Raw genomic sequence first — 18202 nt, forward strand, 5'->3', positions numbered from 1 at the left:
TTCAATTTTGCTAGGACATTTGACCACTCAATGCTTGATCCTTATTTATGGCATTGTTGTGGTAATGAATAACTTGTTCTTCAGTATCACACCCTGAGATGATGTTATCTACGTAAAGGTTTCTCTTCATATCATGTGCTATTGGTGTATTAAAGGTGTTGAGATGACATTGCAATGTAGCATTTAGCATGAAGGATGAGCTGGTGTAGCCAAACAGGACAGTTTTGAAGCGATAAGTTACAAGCTTACTGTCTGGATCGGATGATATAAATAGCCACAGAAAACGTGTACAGTCTCGGTCCCCCTCATCGAGTCGAACGTGCAAGAAGGCTTTCTCTAGGTCAGTAGATATTGCAGATCTGTATGAGCTGAGCGAAAGCACAGGAGAATGCCACATAAGTCAACTAGAAAGGAAGGAAACATCATCAATCATTCAAACTGGGATGCGTTGATTGGCTACAGCTACAGTTGTAGACAATTCTAACTGGTGTTGTTGACGAAGCCTTCTTTACCAGGTGGTGTGGTATATAGTGCACATTGTTTATGGCTGTGGTGTCTGATTCTGCTACTCGCTCAATGAAGCCTTTCTGATCTTGGTCTAAGATGATCTTCTCATAAAGGTGTAACAGTTCTGGGTTCTGACCAAGTCTATGTACTAACGAACGTGTGACGCTCTTACAAAATCATGTAATTAGTTGGAAGGGGTGGGTGTTCTTGTTTCCATGGAAACTTAACACAGTAGGCACCATTACTTTCACGTCTAATGCAAGATTGTTGATATTGATTGAGAAATTCTGCGTCTGCTCCTGGCTGCTGTGTAGCATCAGTTGACTCAATACTCCAAATTTCTGAGCATGTGCTGCCTTCTACTGGTTGCAATCCAACATGGAATGCGTTAGTCTGAACATGTGAGGCAATGGACATTGTGAGTGGTCCTGCCAATAATAGTCAGCCCCAATTAACAGCGTGATGTCAAAGGTGTGTTCCTTGGCCAATCTGAGCCCTTGTAAGTGTTTCGTGTGCATCAGGTGCTGGTGGTAGGTATTGTGTAAGGGAGCTGCAATTATTGGCATCACCAAAACTGACGTAGGTACCTGTTCGTTGGTCAGTGTTATAACATTAATTGTTATGACGCCCAGTTGCGAAGTGGAAGATAGCTCAGCTCCAAAGGCCAATATATTGACATGTTCAGTGTCATGAGGTGAGATGTTTAGTGCCTTCGCTAACTTCTTAGTCATAAATGATCGTTGAGCCCCTTCATCAAAGAGAATATTGGCTTCAGCATGTATTCCACCAACATTAACTTGAGCGACTGCTGTTTTTAACAAACAAAGGGAAGTATGACTACTGATTCAGGTGGAACAATAGCTGTAATGACTGTTGTTGGATTTGTTACCGTTGATTCTGGGGTATCAGTTGTATTTAGGTTGTGACAGTCTGAGTTGTAACTGGTGGCATGGGAGCTGTCTTTGTTTGTTTAGTACCGAATTCAGCTCCGCAGAGGCTGGTGTGGTACTTTTGATAGCAACGCTTACAATGCAATTTGGAGGGGCATTGTGATACCCTATGGGGGCCAAACAATTAAAACAATGTTTCCCCTTCTTCACAATGTCTAGTCGCTTCTGTGGATCCCTTACAGTCTCACAAGTGAGGCCCCTTACAAAACACACATGTACTTTTATTTGTACCTTGAGTTGGGGTGTTGACAGCCACCACCAGTATGTAAGGTAGTAGTCATGGATGGTTGAGATCCCTTTGGAGATGACCAGGTACATTCCAACACTGATATCTCTTTGAGGATAGCTTCTTTAATCTGACAACGTCCACTCCTTGTTGCCATGCTCACAAGCGCGATTTCTACATATATCAACGGGTAGCTTTCCAAGCATAACAGGAACAAGCATTGTGCTGAATGTATCTTAACTCTTTCCTAGTGCTGCCAATCCTCTTATGTGAGATTCGATGGTATCGTAATAGAACTGCAGACTTGACAGGGTGTTAGTAGGGGTGCTGATCTTCCATAGGGTTTGTAAGTGTGCCTCTATGATCTTGTGTGACTGACCATACCTAGTGGTTAATAGTTCAATTGCATGGTCGTAGTTGTTCTCTGTTAATGGCAAGCCAGCAATGACTCTTGCTGCATCCCCTTGTAGTTGAGCTCTTACATAATTAAATTTCTGTACCTTGTTGAGGGTAGGGTAGTTGTGTACAGCTGAGTCAAATGAATCATGGAATGGCTGCCACTTGAGAGGGTCTCCTGAAAAAACTAGTAGCGTCAGTTACGAGTATCAGCAACTGCTTAAGAATACTAGTGTTGTGGTAATGTTTATATTGCCCATTGTATAACCAGATGATGGAATAATATTATAGGCTTGCTTTCAATAAGTGAAGTTAAGACTAATATCAAACAGCATGTGTGGAATCCATAATATTATTTATTTATCAATCTGCATTCTATTTAGTGCCCACTTATTTTACAGATGTGTATTAATCCAAATTTCTTTGATCTATACTTATTATGATTCAAAGGGCTCACCCCTGCTGACTAAATTCAGTACTCATCAGTTTGGCAAGATCGTTTGCTTGAGTCAACCATAGAAGTATATATAACTATGAGATTCCTGGTCTTTTTATAACTGAAAAGTGATGCAATGTGGAAACCGGTCAGTGCAGCAATGACCTCACATTGAAGTTGATCAAAACTGGGCACGCACTTGGTTTCTTTGTCTGTCAACACTCACACTTGTGCAGCAAAGAAGTTGTATACCGATATACAACTGAACTATCTTGAGGACACTGTCCAATGATCAAGCCAAATTATAAACCCTATTATTTAGCTAACAAGGGTGGGAAACAGTAGTTATCTTCCTTGTCTAAAAGCAGTACGCTACGGAAGCCATCTAAATACGTGGATAATTACTGTTTTGTTGTCACAAAGTTTACCAATCATACATACAACAAACAATCATAGTGGTGGGCCTGGGGAAACAGCGTGAACCAAGAGCACAGCATAATACAACCAGCCATCTCTACAAGCCATTAAAATGCAAAGTAATCTGGACTAATCTTGGCAGGGGCATGTATTAAAATATTTGTGGGTGCCTTATAGTCTGAACTGTCAATAGGGACCACACCACCATGGGTAACCAAGCATAGCCAATAATCTTAAGACTGTCTTCAGTAGCTAAACATGGCATATGTGGTTCCTCAAATATAAATAGCTACACTTAGTTATATCGGTATATTGTATTGGTATCGTATCAGTTTCAAAATGATTAATCCATATCGGATCGGTTTAGTTTTCTTATATCAGTGCACCTCTACTAAGACTTAGTTTTAACCATTCTAGCACTTGAACAAATTGGTGTCCCATGCATGGTGAAATCACTACATGGTCTGATAAAATCATCCATATCTCCTAGCAGGAAGAAGCTTTGGGTGTAAAATTTCACAGGAAGAAGGCTTAGTAGTTGCTTTATCCAAATGTGTGAAAATATTAATTTTAAAAAAATTGCTGAAATTTTCAATTGAGTTTTCTTGCAAATTTTGCGTGTGCCCAAAAGGATGGTTTTCCAAAATTGGGTCACATATGAAAAAATTCGAAGAATTGCACAATATAAAAGGATTAAGGTTTACAGTACATTACTTTCGAACCATAAATGTGACCATAATTATTTTGGAAAACCATACATTTGAACATACTTTCCATATGTAACTTTGTGGCTCTCAGCTTCTGCAGCCACTTTTTTTCAATATTAGCTTTGTAATAGTCTATGCTTATTTCCTTAGCAACCTCTACACTAGCAGACAACATCTCAGCAAACAGTTATACAGCATGTCCTTTGTCTTGTACACAAACTCGTACCTGTAACCCATGTATCTGGGTGATACACCATTAATTTCAATAGTGAACTTCTTGATTTATGTGACTTTGTTTTGCATGGATTTCATGTTTCTAGGCACATCAAATGTTATGGGGAAACTTTTGACCAAAAGAACAACAAGTGGATAAACTTTCACCTGGAGAGACTCACAGATTGGTGATGGTGGCGTAACACTAAAACAGACTGATCGAAAACCATCCCCAATGCTTATAAAGCATTGTAAACATTGCTCCTTTGATTCTTTTGCTGAGCTTGAACAATGGGATCGTAGGAGTGGAACTGACTTTTACACAATAAAATCATTACAATGTAAACGGACCTGCCAATGGCAAACCTAAATATCAGACTTGCCAAATGTAGATTAAAACATGTTGCCATTTTTGTCAATCTATTGGATTCCATATATTGCAGCTTTTGAGTTATTACCAATTTTGGAACACCCTTAAAAGCAGTCTGGCAATGTAGAGAATTTTATTTCGTCACTGTTGGAAATTTACGAAATGCAACCTCCAAGTTGTGACAACAAAATTAATGTAAAAGTTACCAAGCTTCCAAAACTGGTTCTTTTAAGCCCAAATTTGGCAGGACCATTTTTTGTCAAATATGGCAATAATTCGTAGCCTCCATTATTGCCAACATTGGCATTATGTGGGATCTGAATTATTGCACAAAATAGAGCAACGTATTTTCCTTGGCAAGCTAAGGAGAGTATACACAGCTTTGTCATGTAACCAGTAAGATGTACAAGACTATTATGAGTACTTACAGCCTCATAATATCACTACTGTGAGGCAATGACCATTTACAGGTTTTGTAAACCACTTAGCTATCAGCTCAGGCAAAAAACATTTTTTGATAAATTCTCCAAACTGTCTAGCATAGGCTTAATAAATTCTTCACCACAAAAGACATTGGCACAATAGCTGATCCTTACTCCACTATACAAAGTTACGGTATTTTGCTTGACACTCCTCCATTTGCATCAGTATTTGGTAATAATATATGTGATACTTTGTAAAAAGGAGATCGTCTTTGTTACTGGAGTTTGAAACTTCTCGTGATCCTGTCGATTCCATCACAATTCCAGTCTGTAAACGTTGAGACAGTCGTTTTGAACGAGATGGTCTTGCTGTTGTCACCAGGTTATTTCAATATTGTTTAATATAGCTATGTCTTGCAGTGTACAATATAAGGGAAAATTATTGCTCGGACAGAATGGCCAATCAAAAGTAAATTTGATTGGCCATTTCTGAAATTGCATGGCCATTTCTGAAATTGCATGGCCATAAGATAGACCTAGTGTGCGACGTACACCCTGTGGCTACAGATTATAACCACGAAATGGCCATCTTATACTTCATATCGTACCTCCACTTTGCAAACATTACTTTCTTTTCTTCTCTTGGAATTCTTCTCTTGGTGGAAGGCGCCACTCGTGTAGTCAGTGTAGTGATCGCTTCTTCACAACATCGACAGCAACCCACAATCGATAATTTGGGTAAATACTAGATGCAGTGCTCTAGCTTACGCATGCGCATCGAGTCGATGCTTTGACGGGATCGAGACTTCACTTAGTGATTAAATAGCTTCGGTAAGGAAAGTTAACGATACGACAATAATAATAACTATAATCAGGCCCATCTGGTATCAGAGAGTCGTAATTGGCATGTTTGCTTGCCTGGGTGAAGCTCTGTCTGCTTCTTAATATACAGTAATATACAGCATGTGTGCCTTTGTGGATGATGTGAATACATAAAGAGACAATTCATTCTCCCTATGGCCACGCAATACTAACTCTTGGTAGCTACACAACAATAGAATTTCACATACTGTTTTCAAGTAATGCCAGTTTCTTGCAATGTGCTGTTGTCTGTTCCTCCCATCTGATCAACAACAGATGATATTTGTCTCATAAATTCATTCCATGCTACAACTGCTGATTTGTGTCATCATGGCCTTTCAGAATCCCATCTTTCCCTGTAGCATGCTTCCAGCTCTTAAATCCTATTCTGTAAAAGTTTTCTGAGGCCTACTAGTTGACATACCACCACTGCCACCAAACATAGGGCATGGAAAGCAAAAGCATGCATCTTCTTTGACTGAGTATTTCAGCCATGAGTATAGCTAGTTTAAACCAATCTGGATTGAAAGATCTTAGTTTATTCAAGTATTAAGATACTTAATGTTTGTTGGCTGCACAGGAGAATCTGTAGCTACTGCTGCAATATCACCATGCAATGGTTGGACACTTCTATAAAAATTACTTGCCCTTTGGTAGTCCTTGTCCTGTTCAAGAGACATGCTTTCAATGTGCTGCAAATTATCCTCTAAACCCAGTTGTGACCATGAAGCTCAAGCTGTACAAGCTTATATAAAAAGTGTAGTAAAGGAGCATGAGCAGTTTTAACTATCTAAAGCAGGACAGTTTATAGATATTGAGATGCCATATATCAGCACATCATTAGATGGGATCATCTGAATACACCTGTGTCAGCTCTTGTTGTGAGTACAGTTCCTGTTGTGAATCCACCAGCAGTGTCAGATCATGTTGTGAATCAAATCAACCAGTGCCAGTGCCACCTCCACTTGTTAATCCTTATACAGGCAGAATCCCACCTCCAGTTGCTGCAGGTCAATGGATACAAACCTTACACTATCCATACCTAGGTAAAACTCATTACATTACTTTATATAATTGAATCTCTTAGCATTTAGATTTCAACTTAGATCACGTGGTAGGAGGGAGAGCTTGAGGAGATCACAACAAGCAGCAAAGACCGTCATCTACAAGTTTTGAGTCTACTAAATGAGTTTCATCATTCAGTTTGCTTTGTTGTAGCTAGCTAGGTTCTCATTCACTAAAATGCATCATTTTTGCTTCAGTAGCACTCACCCTGGACAAACATTTGTCAAGAATAAGTCATCCGATTTGGAAAGGCTCATCACCATCTGTAAAGGTACGTGAGATGCTGACTTGCCATCTATAGGTACAGTTTATGGGAGAACCTGCCATTGACTAGAGAGGACCAAAAAGGGAATTTTTGGCATCTCCTAGGCTTCAAAATAAAAGCCAGAATGTGTACTGGTGACAGTGATCGATCATGACATACCTGGTCTGCAGGTATGTTTGCATTTGTAAATAATATTAGATTGTGCAACTTCTATATAACAATCAATTTACTTATGTTTCTGCACCCATAGTGGTGAACAAAAATAGGGAGTGCATCTATGGAATAGTATCTTAATCATTTTATCCAATAATGAAATTACATTTAGGTGTACTGAAAGCATGTGGGTGATTAAGTAAAATTGCTCACTAATTAATAAATCATTGGCCTAATTAATTATTAAGACTCAGAGAAAGCCTTTCCATCTGTGTTAATACCATACAATTAATACTGATCTGTGTTTGTTCAACTATTGCATCCCATTATAGTGACCAAGTTGAGCCAGATGTCAGGAACTGTCAACAAGATATCAGCATGTAATTAGGCTTGAGTCTATTATGCTCCAAAATCTTCCTATTATTCTTTCTGGCACTTCTTTTTTTATTCACCTATTATGCTCAAATTTATTCCTGAGTCTACCTATTATTATCAAATTATTCCCAAATATGTGTGCCAAATTAGCATTTTTGTTAGGGTTTTTAAGCAGGTGACTGCTCTATTAGAATTATGGACTCAAAGTTGACTGCTCTATTAGAGTAAGTGACTGCTCTATTAGAGTATCTCGATCGTTTTCACCTTTTTTATGCTTGCACTGTTATGGTAGTAAATCTAAGACAACACCACAACAAAAACTTATAATTTTGTACCAATTATTCTTAGAATTCATCCGATTATTCTGGAATATTCCCCAATGCTTTTCAGCACCTATTATTCCCGAAATTATGCTGGCATAATAGACGCATGCCTACATGTAATATACAATCAACAACACTATAAGCTCAAAACCCATCCTATGCAAAATATACTACGCACCATACAAATAATTTAATATTTTCAACAATATCATTAACACTCAACAAAATTAATTGACAATTCAATCCATAAATGGATTGTTAAAAAAGAAAACAAACCAGTTGAATAAAAATTTTAAAAGAAGGAATAGGGATCACTGAAAAAACCTACAAAACAAGAAGGGATCGCTGAATGAAATCAGCTGATCTCTCTAAAGGGTGATTTGTTTGTAGCTGAATTCTGTACAGGTGATTTGTTTGCAGCTGAACTCTTTACAAAATGCTTTCTTTGTAGCTGAACTCTCTACAAGGTAACTTCTTCTAGCTGATCTTTCTACTGGGTGATTTGTTTGTAACTGAATTTACTACAGGGTGATTTGTTTGCAGCTGAACTCTCTGCATGGTGGTTTCTTTGTAGCCGAACTCTCTACAGTGTAACTTAGAAATTACTTCTATTCAGCATATTTATTTGTAGGACAGTATAGGCAGACACACTTACCTGTACTTAATTTTGATTCACAGATACAGGTATTTAATAATCAGTTTTGTTAGAGAATGGTTCTATGAGAATGCTTGATATTTTCAAGGTATACAGAGATTCTGTGCAGATAAACCTCTGTATACATAACTTCAAAATTTTAAAAGTAAACTGCATGCTGTGTGGATTCTTAACAAGATTCCAATCACATGAGTAAAGACCGAAATGACTTACATCAGTGATTACAGCGGTTTTATTAGATCTTGCGCGACAACAAATTTAAAGTGGAAGTCACGTGCAATGAGAAACGTCCAATCACATCGCTTCATTGTATAAACTCAAATACGTATTTTGGTGCCTCTACCCGGTTGTTGTTGCAGTGGTTCTTTAAGCATGGATTCGTGTGAATCTGGCCGTAGTAGCGCCTACAGTGAAGATCTCAGATGGAGAATGGTTTGGCAAAAGCATGCCTTGGGATTGAATTCGCTGGACATAGCAAAGAATTTGAATGTACACAGATCAACTGTAGACAGAGTTTTGCAAATATTTTTGAGTACTGGCTGTGTATCAAAGAAGAGCTACCCTAAGGAGGCTGCTTTTCGAAAGATAACTCCTGTCTGTGCAATGTTTATCTTAAACTTGGTTATCAGCAACCCAGCAATCTATCTACATGAAGTTCAAGCATCTGTAGAAGAGTTCCTTTTAATTGATATTCATATATCAACCATTGCCACCTTTCTGTCATCAAGTGGATTCTCCAGACAGAAGCTACGTCAGATTGCATTACAAAGGGATGAGTTTGAGAGGGCACAGTATGTATCAGATGTATCAGTATATTCAATGGAAATGTTTGTTTTTATTGATGAAACTGGTGCTGATCGTAGAAACATGTTGCATAAGCAAGGGTATAGTGTAAGGGGAAAGCCACCTCAAAACCATTCACTTTTAGTAAGAGGAGAGAGAGCATCTGCTATTGCCTGTATGTCAGCTATGGGTATCCTAGATGTAAAAGTTGTAAAGGGAACCAGTAATGGTGACACATTTTACGACTTCTTACATAGCCATTTGTTGCCTCATCTTTTACCATTTGATGGTAGGAACCCTAACTCAGTGGTAGTTCTGGACAATTGTTCAATTCACCGCATCAGTGAGGTGCAGCAAGTGCTAGAGGAGGTTGGTGTGCTGGTACACTACCTCCCACCACACTCACCAGACTATAATCCAATAGAAGAAGCTTTTTCAAAAGTAAAGCAAACTTTAAGGAGTGAAAGTGATGAAGCCCTTGATGTAGAGACACAACTATATTCAAGTTTTACGACTGCACACAGTGGATTAAGCATTGCACTATTTATGACTGATAGTTAATTCAAGCACAAAATTAATCAAAAACATCATGTGTGATTATCAAGTAATGTAATTATTAAGTCATGTTTACTATTTATTTAACTTATTTAAAATATCTAAAATGCTCCTTTTCTGTTCAGCATACTGTGCTTCTGACAGTATTCCATCATCCAGCAATGATTGCAGGTACCGTAACTGCTCAAAGTTCTTCATTCGTAGATCAATACATTTACCAGGTGACATCCCTGTTGACACAGGTGCTGCACTTGTTCCAGTCGTCTTGCCTTTGTCTTGCAGTGCTTCCACAATAGCAACAGCAGCACCACTAATGCTATCCATCACTGTCTCCTTACGTGCCCTCTTACTCTTAGAAAAAGCTGGTATGTCTGGAGGCTCATCATAATCATCATGGATACCAGCTGCAATCATTCTGGACCATAACCGAAGCCTTGGTGTATCATACTTGCCAGAATGCTTCTCATGTAAGTCCTTAAAGATGGATTCGTTTTCATCCTCCTTTGCCTTACGGTGAGAAGACTGTTCTGCAGCATCTCCTCTCTTCCTCTTATTACCCCCTCCATCAGCCAAATCATAATTTCTCTCGCACCAGAGGTTAATTGCCCCTCCTTTGGGATACTTTCTGTACATAGCAGTCAGGTCCTCTGTTATGTACAACCATACCTTCGCCTGTTGTGAGCCATCCAAGTATCCAAGAGAAAAGTCTGGCAAACTTGACACTTGGTCACCAAATTGCTCCTTGAACTTTCCTCTTACCTCTTGAATGCTTCGAAATTTCGAAGTGAAATTGTTCAGTTGTCTAACAATGGAGTCACTCTTTTATTAGAGTTAATCAGCTTCACTCTGTAGTAATACTCCACGCCTATTGGTGCTGCATCACGGTCATTCGTATCCCAGGACGATCTATTTTGAGAACTTGGGACATTCAGTGGTGCTAACCTACTTATAAGGCTGGGGCCACCAGTGCTAGCTACAGTCAACGGTGATGAAACAGTTGTATTCACCACTGAGCTCGCTGCTGAATTCACTGCTAGTGGTGGTAACACAACGCCGTTATGCTGCGATAGCTGCCGAAGCATTTGCTGCAAGAGCTCTGTGTATTGGCTCATTCTAGCACCAACATTCACACTTGACTTGGTTCAGTCCGCCAAAACTAAGGTTTCAAATAAACCGCGCTCTATGGACACGTCATAACAATTAACATGCACGTGACTTCCGCTTTAAATTGTTGTCGCGCAAGATCTAATAAAACTGCTGTATAAGCTATATCAGTTGGAAGAAGTTGAGATGTGATTAATCCGTATGCATGGCACAATTTACCAGGTTGGATGGTCAGTGCAAAGCTACAGCAAATGATTCTAAGAACAATTAGAAAATGGTATGCATAATATGCCTTGATCTTTGGAGGATAATGAGGTCTTTACAATCCACTAAGAGACCTGCTAGCAGGTTCTTAAAATGGTTAGAAACCTGCTAGCAGAAAAGACCTCAAGCATCACAAATCTCATTTCCGATCATTGATTTGCAATGCTCCCTCCAAGCATAAGCAGGCTGATAGCCTGCAGTGGGTGACCAGTCACCCAGACCAACATGTGGTTAACTACTCTGTTCATTTTATAGGCATACCTAAAAGAATTCGATTATGGGAGATACAATCTAGCGTTGTACGTACGTTTGTCACGATGAACGGAGAAATCCAAAAATATTACGGAAAATTCTGTTAAGCGCCCATCTGTTTCTAGAGTGTTTTATGGCTGTTTTCGTTGTTTATTGAACTATGGATGGACTTTACCAAGATCTAACTAAGTAAGCTTCCTTGTAGAACGTTATTTTTGCTACGTGTAATGTGGGTGTGGTCCAATTAGAAACCGTGACTGTTCTTTGTGCTACTCTGGTGCCACTGAAGGTACAACTTGTGACAACTTGTTCCCATCGTATAAAGCCACACAAACTGCTTCTTTGACACGTGTTCTTTACACTGCTGTGACGCCCATAGGCACTGGCTACTGCTAACCTGGCTCGACGTTATCGATCACTGCTGTTTCCCAGCTGTGTCAGATCCAATTAGTTTAACTTGCAAAAGGAAACGGTGCAAGCTTCGATTTTGTTCAACACTGCAACAAAAACATGTTCAGTCTTCCGTGATTATTTAACATTGCACAACGATTTCAGTACGACATGTAACCCAATCCCACAATGACTCCACCTATATGCCCATATATATAATCAGTGTTGGGAGTAATGCGTTACTTTTGTGGTAACAAAGTAATACAATGAAATACGCTATGAAAACAGGTAATATAACGCAAGATACTTTACTTACAAACGTAACACGTTACCTAAGTAATATAATTACTGTAACGAGTCTAATATGACATAATATTATTGCTAATAGTAACGGAGTTACTAATCTCGTTAGTAATCCTCTGAGTAACGCCTAACCACAATGGAGTAACGAGGCCTATTGAATGAAGCTTATTCACTAGCTTCTTACTTATAACCAAGATTTGTACATTGTCCAACAACCCAATCATGTCACGTGATAAGGTGGTAGTTTCACACGTGACAGCTTAAGGCTGTGGACACAAAGTAATATAATATGTAATATTATTACAGTTACTTTATTTTATGGGTAATATGTAACTGTAACTAAATAGTTCTGTTGCAAGTAATATGTAATATGTAACTAGTTACTTTTACAAAGTAACTTGCCCAACACTGTATATAATGCATATATTTTCTAAGTTGGTTAGAGACCACCACCGATTTTCAGCTTCTTCCCATATGCGGTTTACTCTGTAGGCGTGACAACATATTGGGTGTTATTTTTCGTGAATAATCGCTCCTAACTCTGCTTGTTTATCATATTCAAGCCAATGTGGGTACCAAGATGTGCCGTTATACTCTCCTTCTGTGTGTCAAATTTCAAGGCAATCGGATATGGCGTTCGCGTTTTATAGTAGTTTTTGTAAGTGTACGAAAAGAGGGAGAAACTCTCTATAGAGTTATAACATATAGCTGAACTCTTTACAGAGTAGTTTTTTTGCTGAACTCTCCAGCTACACGGTGACTTGTTTGTACTACAGAGTGACTTGTTTGTAGCTGAACTCTCTACAGAGTGACTTACTTGTAGCTGAACATTGCATAAATTAACTTGTTTGTAACTGATCTAGATGAACTCTCTACTGGGTAGCTTTTTTTGTAGCTGAACCCTTTACGCAGTGACTTGTCTGTAGTTGAATTCTCTACAGAGTGACTTGTTGTGGCTGAACTCTCTATAAGGTGACTTGTTTATAGCTGAATTCTCTTCAGTGTGACTTATAATGTTCTGAATCTCTACAGCAACATATTTGTAGCTGAACTCTCTACAGAGTGATTTGCCTGTAGCTGAATTGTCTATAAGATGAACTGTTTGTAGCTGAACTCCCTACAGAATAACTTGCAATGTAATATAATGGAGTAAGTTATAAACGTAGCTGAATGCTCTATTAGGGTGACTGTTCTATTAGAGTATCTCGATCTTGCATATGCTACACGTAGTTGGCTTTGGAATCGTAACTCAGTGGTTTGTAATCCGATTCTTCTGTACTACTGCAAGGACTTTCTATGGTAATTATTCCAGCTGCACACCGATTTTCAGCTCACTGCTCTAAGCGGTTTGCCTGGTAGGCATGAAAACTAATAGATTTTTATTCATAAAAATCGATTGCATAATTGTGACACAGATTGGGTTTTGTGTCATATCTCAATGTCCTTTACCTGGATTTCTTTCAAACTACAAAAAGGCAAAAAGGCACTCCTACGATAGTTACTCCATCAACTTAGCAATTTTCAGCTCATTCCTTCAAGCGGTTTATCCTGTGGGCGTGACAGACAGAGAAAACCATCAATTATGAAGTGATGAAAGTACATAAATTACAGAAAGTGTGATAGTCCTCGGTCATATGCGACCACGTGTATGGTCCTACGGAAGAACCTGCGTGGGCATGGCAAGGGTGTGAATATAAAAATAAAATAAAAATAAGCTATATAAATTAGCTAATACTAGTCACATCCAGCCACTCTTTATTATTCCTAGCCAAAAATATCCTCTCAGAGGCTAGAATACTTTGATAGACAGCATCATCTAAACATTTCCTTACAGTAGATTTGGGGATAGTTATGGTAGGGTTTGAAAATTTGATGAAATTCAGGTAGTTTCCAATGGTGGCTGGTTGGTAATGGCCAAGTGCTGAAATTTTGATAGTTTCATACTAACTGGAGATACTTAATCTGTCAAATTCTGCCGTAAATATTCAACTTTCGATTGCTTTCTATTCCGTGCTGATTTCAGAAGATGGGCAGAGTCTAGTGGACAGGTCAATTCCAACATAGCAACAGGATGGATTTGCGAATTGTACACAACAATATCAGGGCGATATGGAGTTATCAGAATCGAAGTTGGAATGGTAGCTTGAGGAGCTTCACAGGCTCGGTGTTTATTCAAGTCAGCAAAAGCATTAGTAAGCATAGTGGCTAGAGCAGAAAGCACCTGGTTATGACGATAGGTGTAATGCTGCTGATTTAAAGCAACAGGGCAACTATTCAAGATATGAGTGTATCAGAAGCGGCTCGTAAGAGAAATGATAGTTGGCCAGAATGAAACCCAGCCAGTAGCCTATTCCAAGTCTTGCAGGAGCTTTCCAATTCAGCAGAGTAACCAAACTTGGATTGGACAGTGAGTGTCTGCAAGTGATTTTCTTTGAGATTTATTGTACTGTGTAAGCTGAGTTTTAGCTTTTAAATACAAGGAACGAGTAGATGGTAAAACAGATAGCTGCTTCCATGCATTGGCCAAGATGGAGTATATATTTTAAGCAAATAGTCGGTAATAACTCCGTGAATGTTCATTGGATTCCTACCAAACTTGGTAATAAGATTCGCCTTATGAGCCTTCTAAATGTGCCAAAATTTCAGCCCGATTGGAGCACGCATTCGTGTTTTATGGCGGATTTGCAAAGTGTGCAAAAAGTAGAAGAAAAAATGAATTAAACAACCCCAAACTATGGCCACTCGTATCTCGGAAATGGCCTGAGCGATTTTCTTCAAATTTGGAATGTGGGAACCCCTACCTAGCCAGCACTTCTGTAGCAACTTTGGTTTCAATCTGATAAGGAATCATGGAGCTACAAAGGTGTGAAAATCGCATTTATTTTCTTTCTGTAAATATACTCACGGTGTGGCGCGTGGGCTTCTTGGGCCGCATGACACACTACCGTGTGTCTTGATCATGCAAAGCACATGCAAGTACCTGTGGTAGTGATCTGCACATTTGAGTTGCATGAATTTTAGTTTATAACATCATCATTCTAAGGACAAAGTGGGAAACCTTGATTTCAGGTTATTGAATTAGATAGTAGATCCCAATCCAATAAACACACGACGTTGAAACATGATATTTACATTGTGATCAAGAGTTTGCTCTAATAAATTGTTGAATTGTAGTACTGTTTCACTGCAAATGGCTCCGTATTAGGCCTCTTTATTGTTAATTTAATGCTTTAGATTCCCTACCCAGATTGCTATAATTATGCATATTCTTGTTTAACTGCTAATGGCATGGCTGTATATTAGGCCATTTACTAACTTTTAAGCCACCTTGCTATATATCACTATCTAAAGCTTGCCATTTTTGTGACTTTTTAACCTTGCATTCCATTTGATGCTTGATGTTTACAATACGGTAGTGTATTATTAGTCGAATATTTTTTGACTTCTTTGCAATCAGCTTTAAAGTTTGGTTGTCCAATGATGCTTTTAGAGTTACCCCAACCCTTCAAATAAGTTGCTATGGAATTTAAAAATATTGTTTATCAGAATTTTACTCTGACCTTAGCTACCTAACTAACTAAGCTGTGGATATTTTTAGTTTTACATTGCACCAAAATTGATTTATAGCAATTTTATAGGTACAATACTTGAAGCAATTCAACTAAAGCACAATTCTTTAGTAAAAAGTATGCTATATGAACTGTTAATAAACCTCTTTTGGCATTGTGTTTATTGACTACACTACTACACTAACAGGTGTTAATCAGGAACATAATATAGCACTTAAAAGCAGTACAAAACTGCCTTTAGCAACCTGGAAATTCTTGGTAGGGTTGTAGGACAACAACTCTTAAGGTAACTGGTACTTGGTTTGATTCTACAATAGAAACTTTTTCCATTTTTGTTTTAAACTCTTTAGGAATACGTTTTGCCTTGACTGTTCTATTAGGGCATTTGAGCATTTAATAAGAGTATATTGGCCGATATTTCTGGATAGAATTTTGTAATTGTAATTGTATAATGATGTCACTAAGATGCACTGTAGTCATGTAGACCTAAGAGGAGTCATATTTACAGTCTGACTTAAATGCTGTAACTCACTGGTTTTGCAGTTCTCAGCTTTGTTTAAATGTTGTCAAATCCAATTCAATGTTTATCAGGAGTCATCAGAGAATTGCTAGTATATAAAACCTGTATTGTATCTGTTGGAAGCATTCTATTGGCTCAAGTTAGTTCTGTTCGTTATTTAGGAGTTACAAATGACCCTATACACTCTCGTGGAATTTGCATGTTTCTAATGTGGTGTCTAGAGCTTATATAGAATTGCGCTTCAATTCTTCGGTTTGGGTCATTACCACCAGAAATACTTTGCTTGCTGTATACTGCTTTCAAGTATGATTGAAAGAGTCCATTCTAAGTTTACCAAGAAGTTGCCACCATCCTGTGCTTCCAAGTTATCTTTTACTTTGACTGAATGTTGACGATACCACACAGCCACTCAAGTTTTCAAGTCTGTAGATAATTATTTCTCTCATACTTGCTAAATGTTTTTCGTTATTGTAAAGATGTGACGGGTTATTGTGGACATAACGTTAATCGCCTATTTGTTCCCAGAGTTGCTACAAACTTTGGCAAAAGAAGTTTCTTTCATCGGGGAGTACTTATGGAATAGTTTGGCACAAGGCTACCGTTTTGTCTTCATTAAGTATTTGTAGGCCCTATTTGTATTTTAATTAATTGTGTTATAATAATTGCTGGTGTTTATTAATTTTGTATCCTGTGTGTATTTTTGTATGCTGTTCACAGGGCTCCACAGAAAATCAGCTCAAGCTGAGTAGACTCCCTGTTTAAATATTACAATTACCTTAAGTGTCGCACTGCCATCACGCTATTAAAAAAAACTTTTAAAATGGTTAAACAAAACAAAGAAAAAGTGTGGCTCAACTGAACCCACAAATCTAGATTTAGTGTACCCAGGAGCCGTACCCACAACTGTACCCAGGAGCCCCCCCATCCCAGATTGGGGTGGGGGGGAGGGCAGTGGGGAAATTTTCCCCGAGCCTTAGCCCGAAAGGGGCCATCAAGGAGTACCTCTAGCTATGCACCGAATTCATAGTGATCAAATTACCTTGAGCACTTGGGCCAACAGGCCCAACACTTGCTTAAAAGATCGATATACTGTAATAGAGCAGTCTGGTATATTCCACTGCTAATATTTTTTTGACATAACGTGCATGTAGAAAACAGTTAAGGAACATCATTAGTGGGTGCAAAACTGAGCATTATATTCAACTACTATAGCTTTTGTGTGCAATGTTTAAAAATATAGAACTCCAGTATTTTATCAAATGCTGTGGGCATGCACAGTTAAAATTATGCTATGCATAGATGTACTTATAATGTTTTGATTGTAAGTCATTCACTTGTTATTTATGGTTCCTATACCAGGGGGATAGCTATGTCACTTACAAAATATTATGTGCCTAGCTATATGTATGTGAATTATTAAAACTCTATATGTGATGGGCCTGTGCAAGCCGGGCATGTCGGCACAAACCACACCCCATCACATTACAGGGCATAACTCAGTACTGGAAAGGGATATTTACATTTTGGAACTTATATAGTGCACCAAGGCATTAATTTGAATATATTTTACCACTATTCATAGTAGAACGATCACGTCGATCCGCATTCTGTATATTGTGCGAATAAACCACAACTACGCGGGTAATCACGGGTAGCCCGTTCAAAAAAAATCAAAAATATTGTCGATTTCAAAAATTAAATTTCGCGAACACGCTAGTTGTATCTATCAGTTGTTGACTGTTTCCTTGGTGAATAAAGATGCCAAGAAGCCAGAAGAGATTCAAGAAAGACTGTACAAACTTAGTTGACGCTAGAGCACGCCGACACGGACAATACGCTAGCGACAGTTCAATCTCAAGTTCATCCTCAGCTATAGCTACTTCCAGCAACGTGGAATTTCATTCAATTCCTGAACCTGCAGCTGAAACAATGCAGGAACTGCTTGATCTATCGCACAAAGCAGCAAATACGGATGATGAAGAGTTGGATCCATCGTTTGATCTTGATTCCAGTGTTAAATCAGACACTCATCACCAAAGCGAAACGTTTTGTGAGGAATGGGTAAGTCAACTATCAAGAGATGATAAACTTGCTTTGGGAGTGTTTTTACAATATCATCTT

General features: G+C 38.5%; 2 protein-coding genes across 2 annotated transcripts; one reads left to right on the forward strand and one right to left on the reverse strand.

The window, feature by feature from the left end:
• Positions 1-425: 425 nt before the first annotated feature.
• LOC136245197 (uncharacterized) lies at positions 426-1840 on the reverse strand. The gene is made up of 4 exons (XM_066036696.1): positions 1689-1840; positions 1095-1344; positions 753-900; positions 426-655 (listed from the first exon to the last, which is right to left on the reverse strand). Exons 1-4 carry the CDS (start codon positions 1838-1840, stop codon positions 426-428), a joined length of 780 nt encoding a protein of 259 aa, XP_065892768.1.
• A 6873-nt stretch (positions 1841-8713) lies between these two features.
• LOC136245198 (uncharacterized) lies at positions 8714-9685 on the forward strand. Its single transcript, XM_066036698.1, has one exon. It carries the CDS (start codon positions 8714-8716, stop codon positions 9683-9685), a length of 972 nt encoding a protein of 323 aa, XP_065892770.1.
• Positions 9686-18202: the final 8517 nt, after the last annotated feature.

This window comes from Dysidea avara, chromosome 15 (assembly GCF_963678975.1).
Source record: "Dysidea avara chromosome 15, odDysAvar1.4, whole genome shotgun sequence".
NCBI classification, from domain to species: Eukaryota; Metazoa; Porifera; class Demospongiae; order Dictyoceratida; family Dysideidae; genus Dysidea; species Dysidea avara.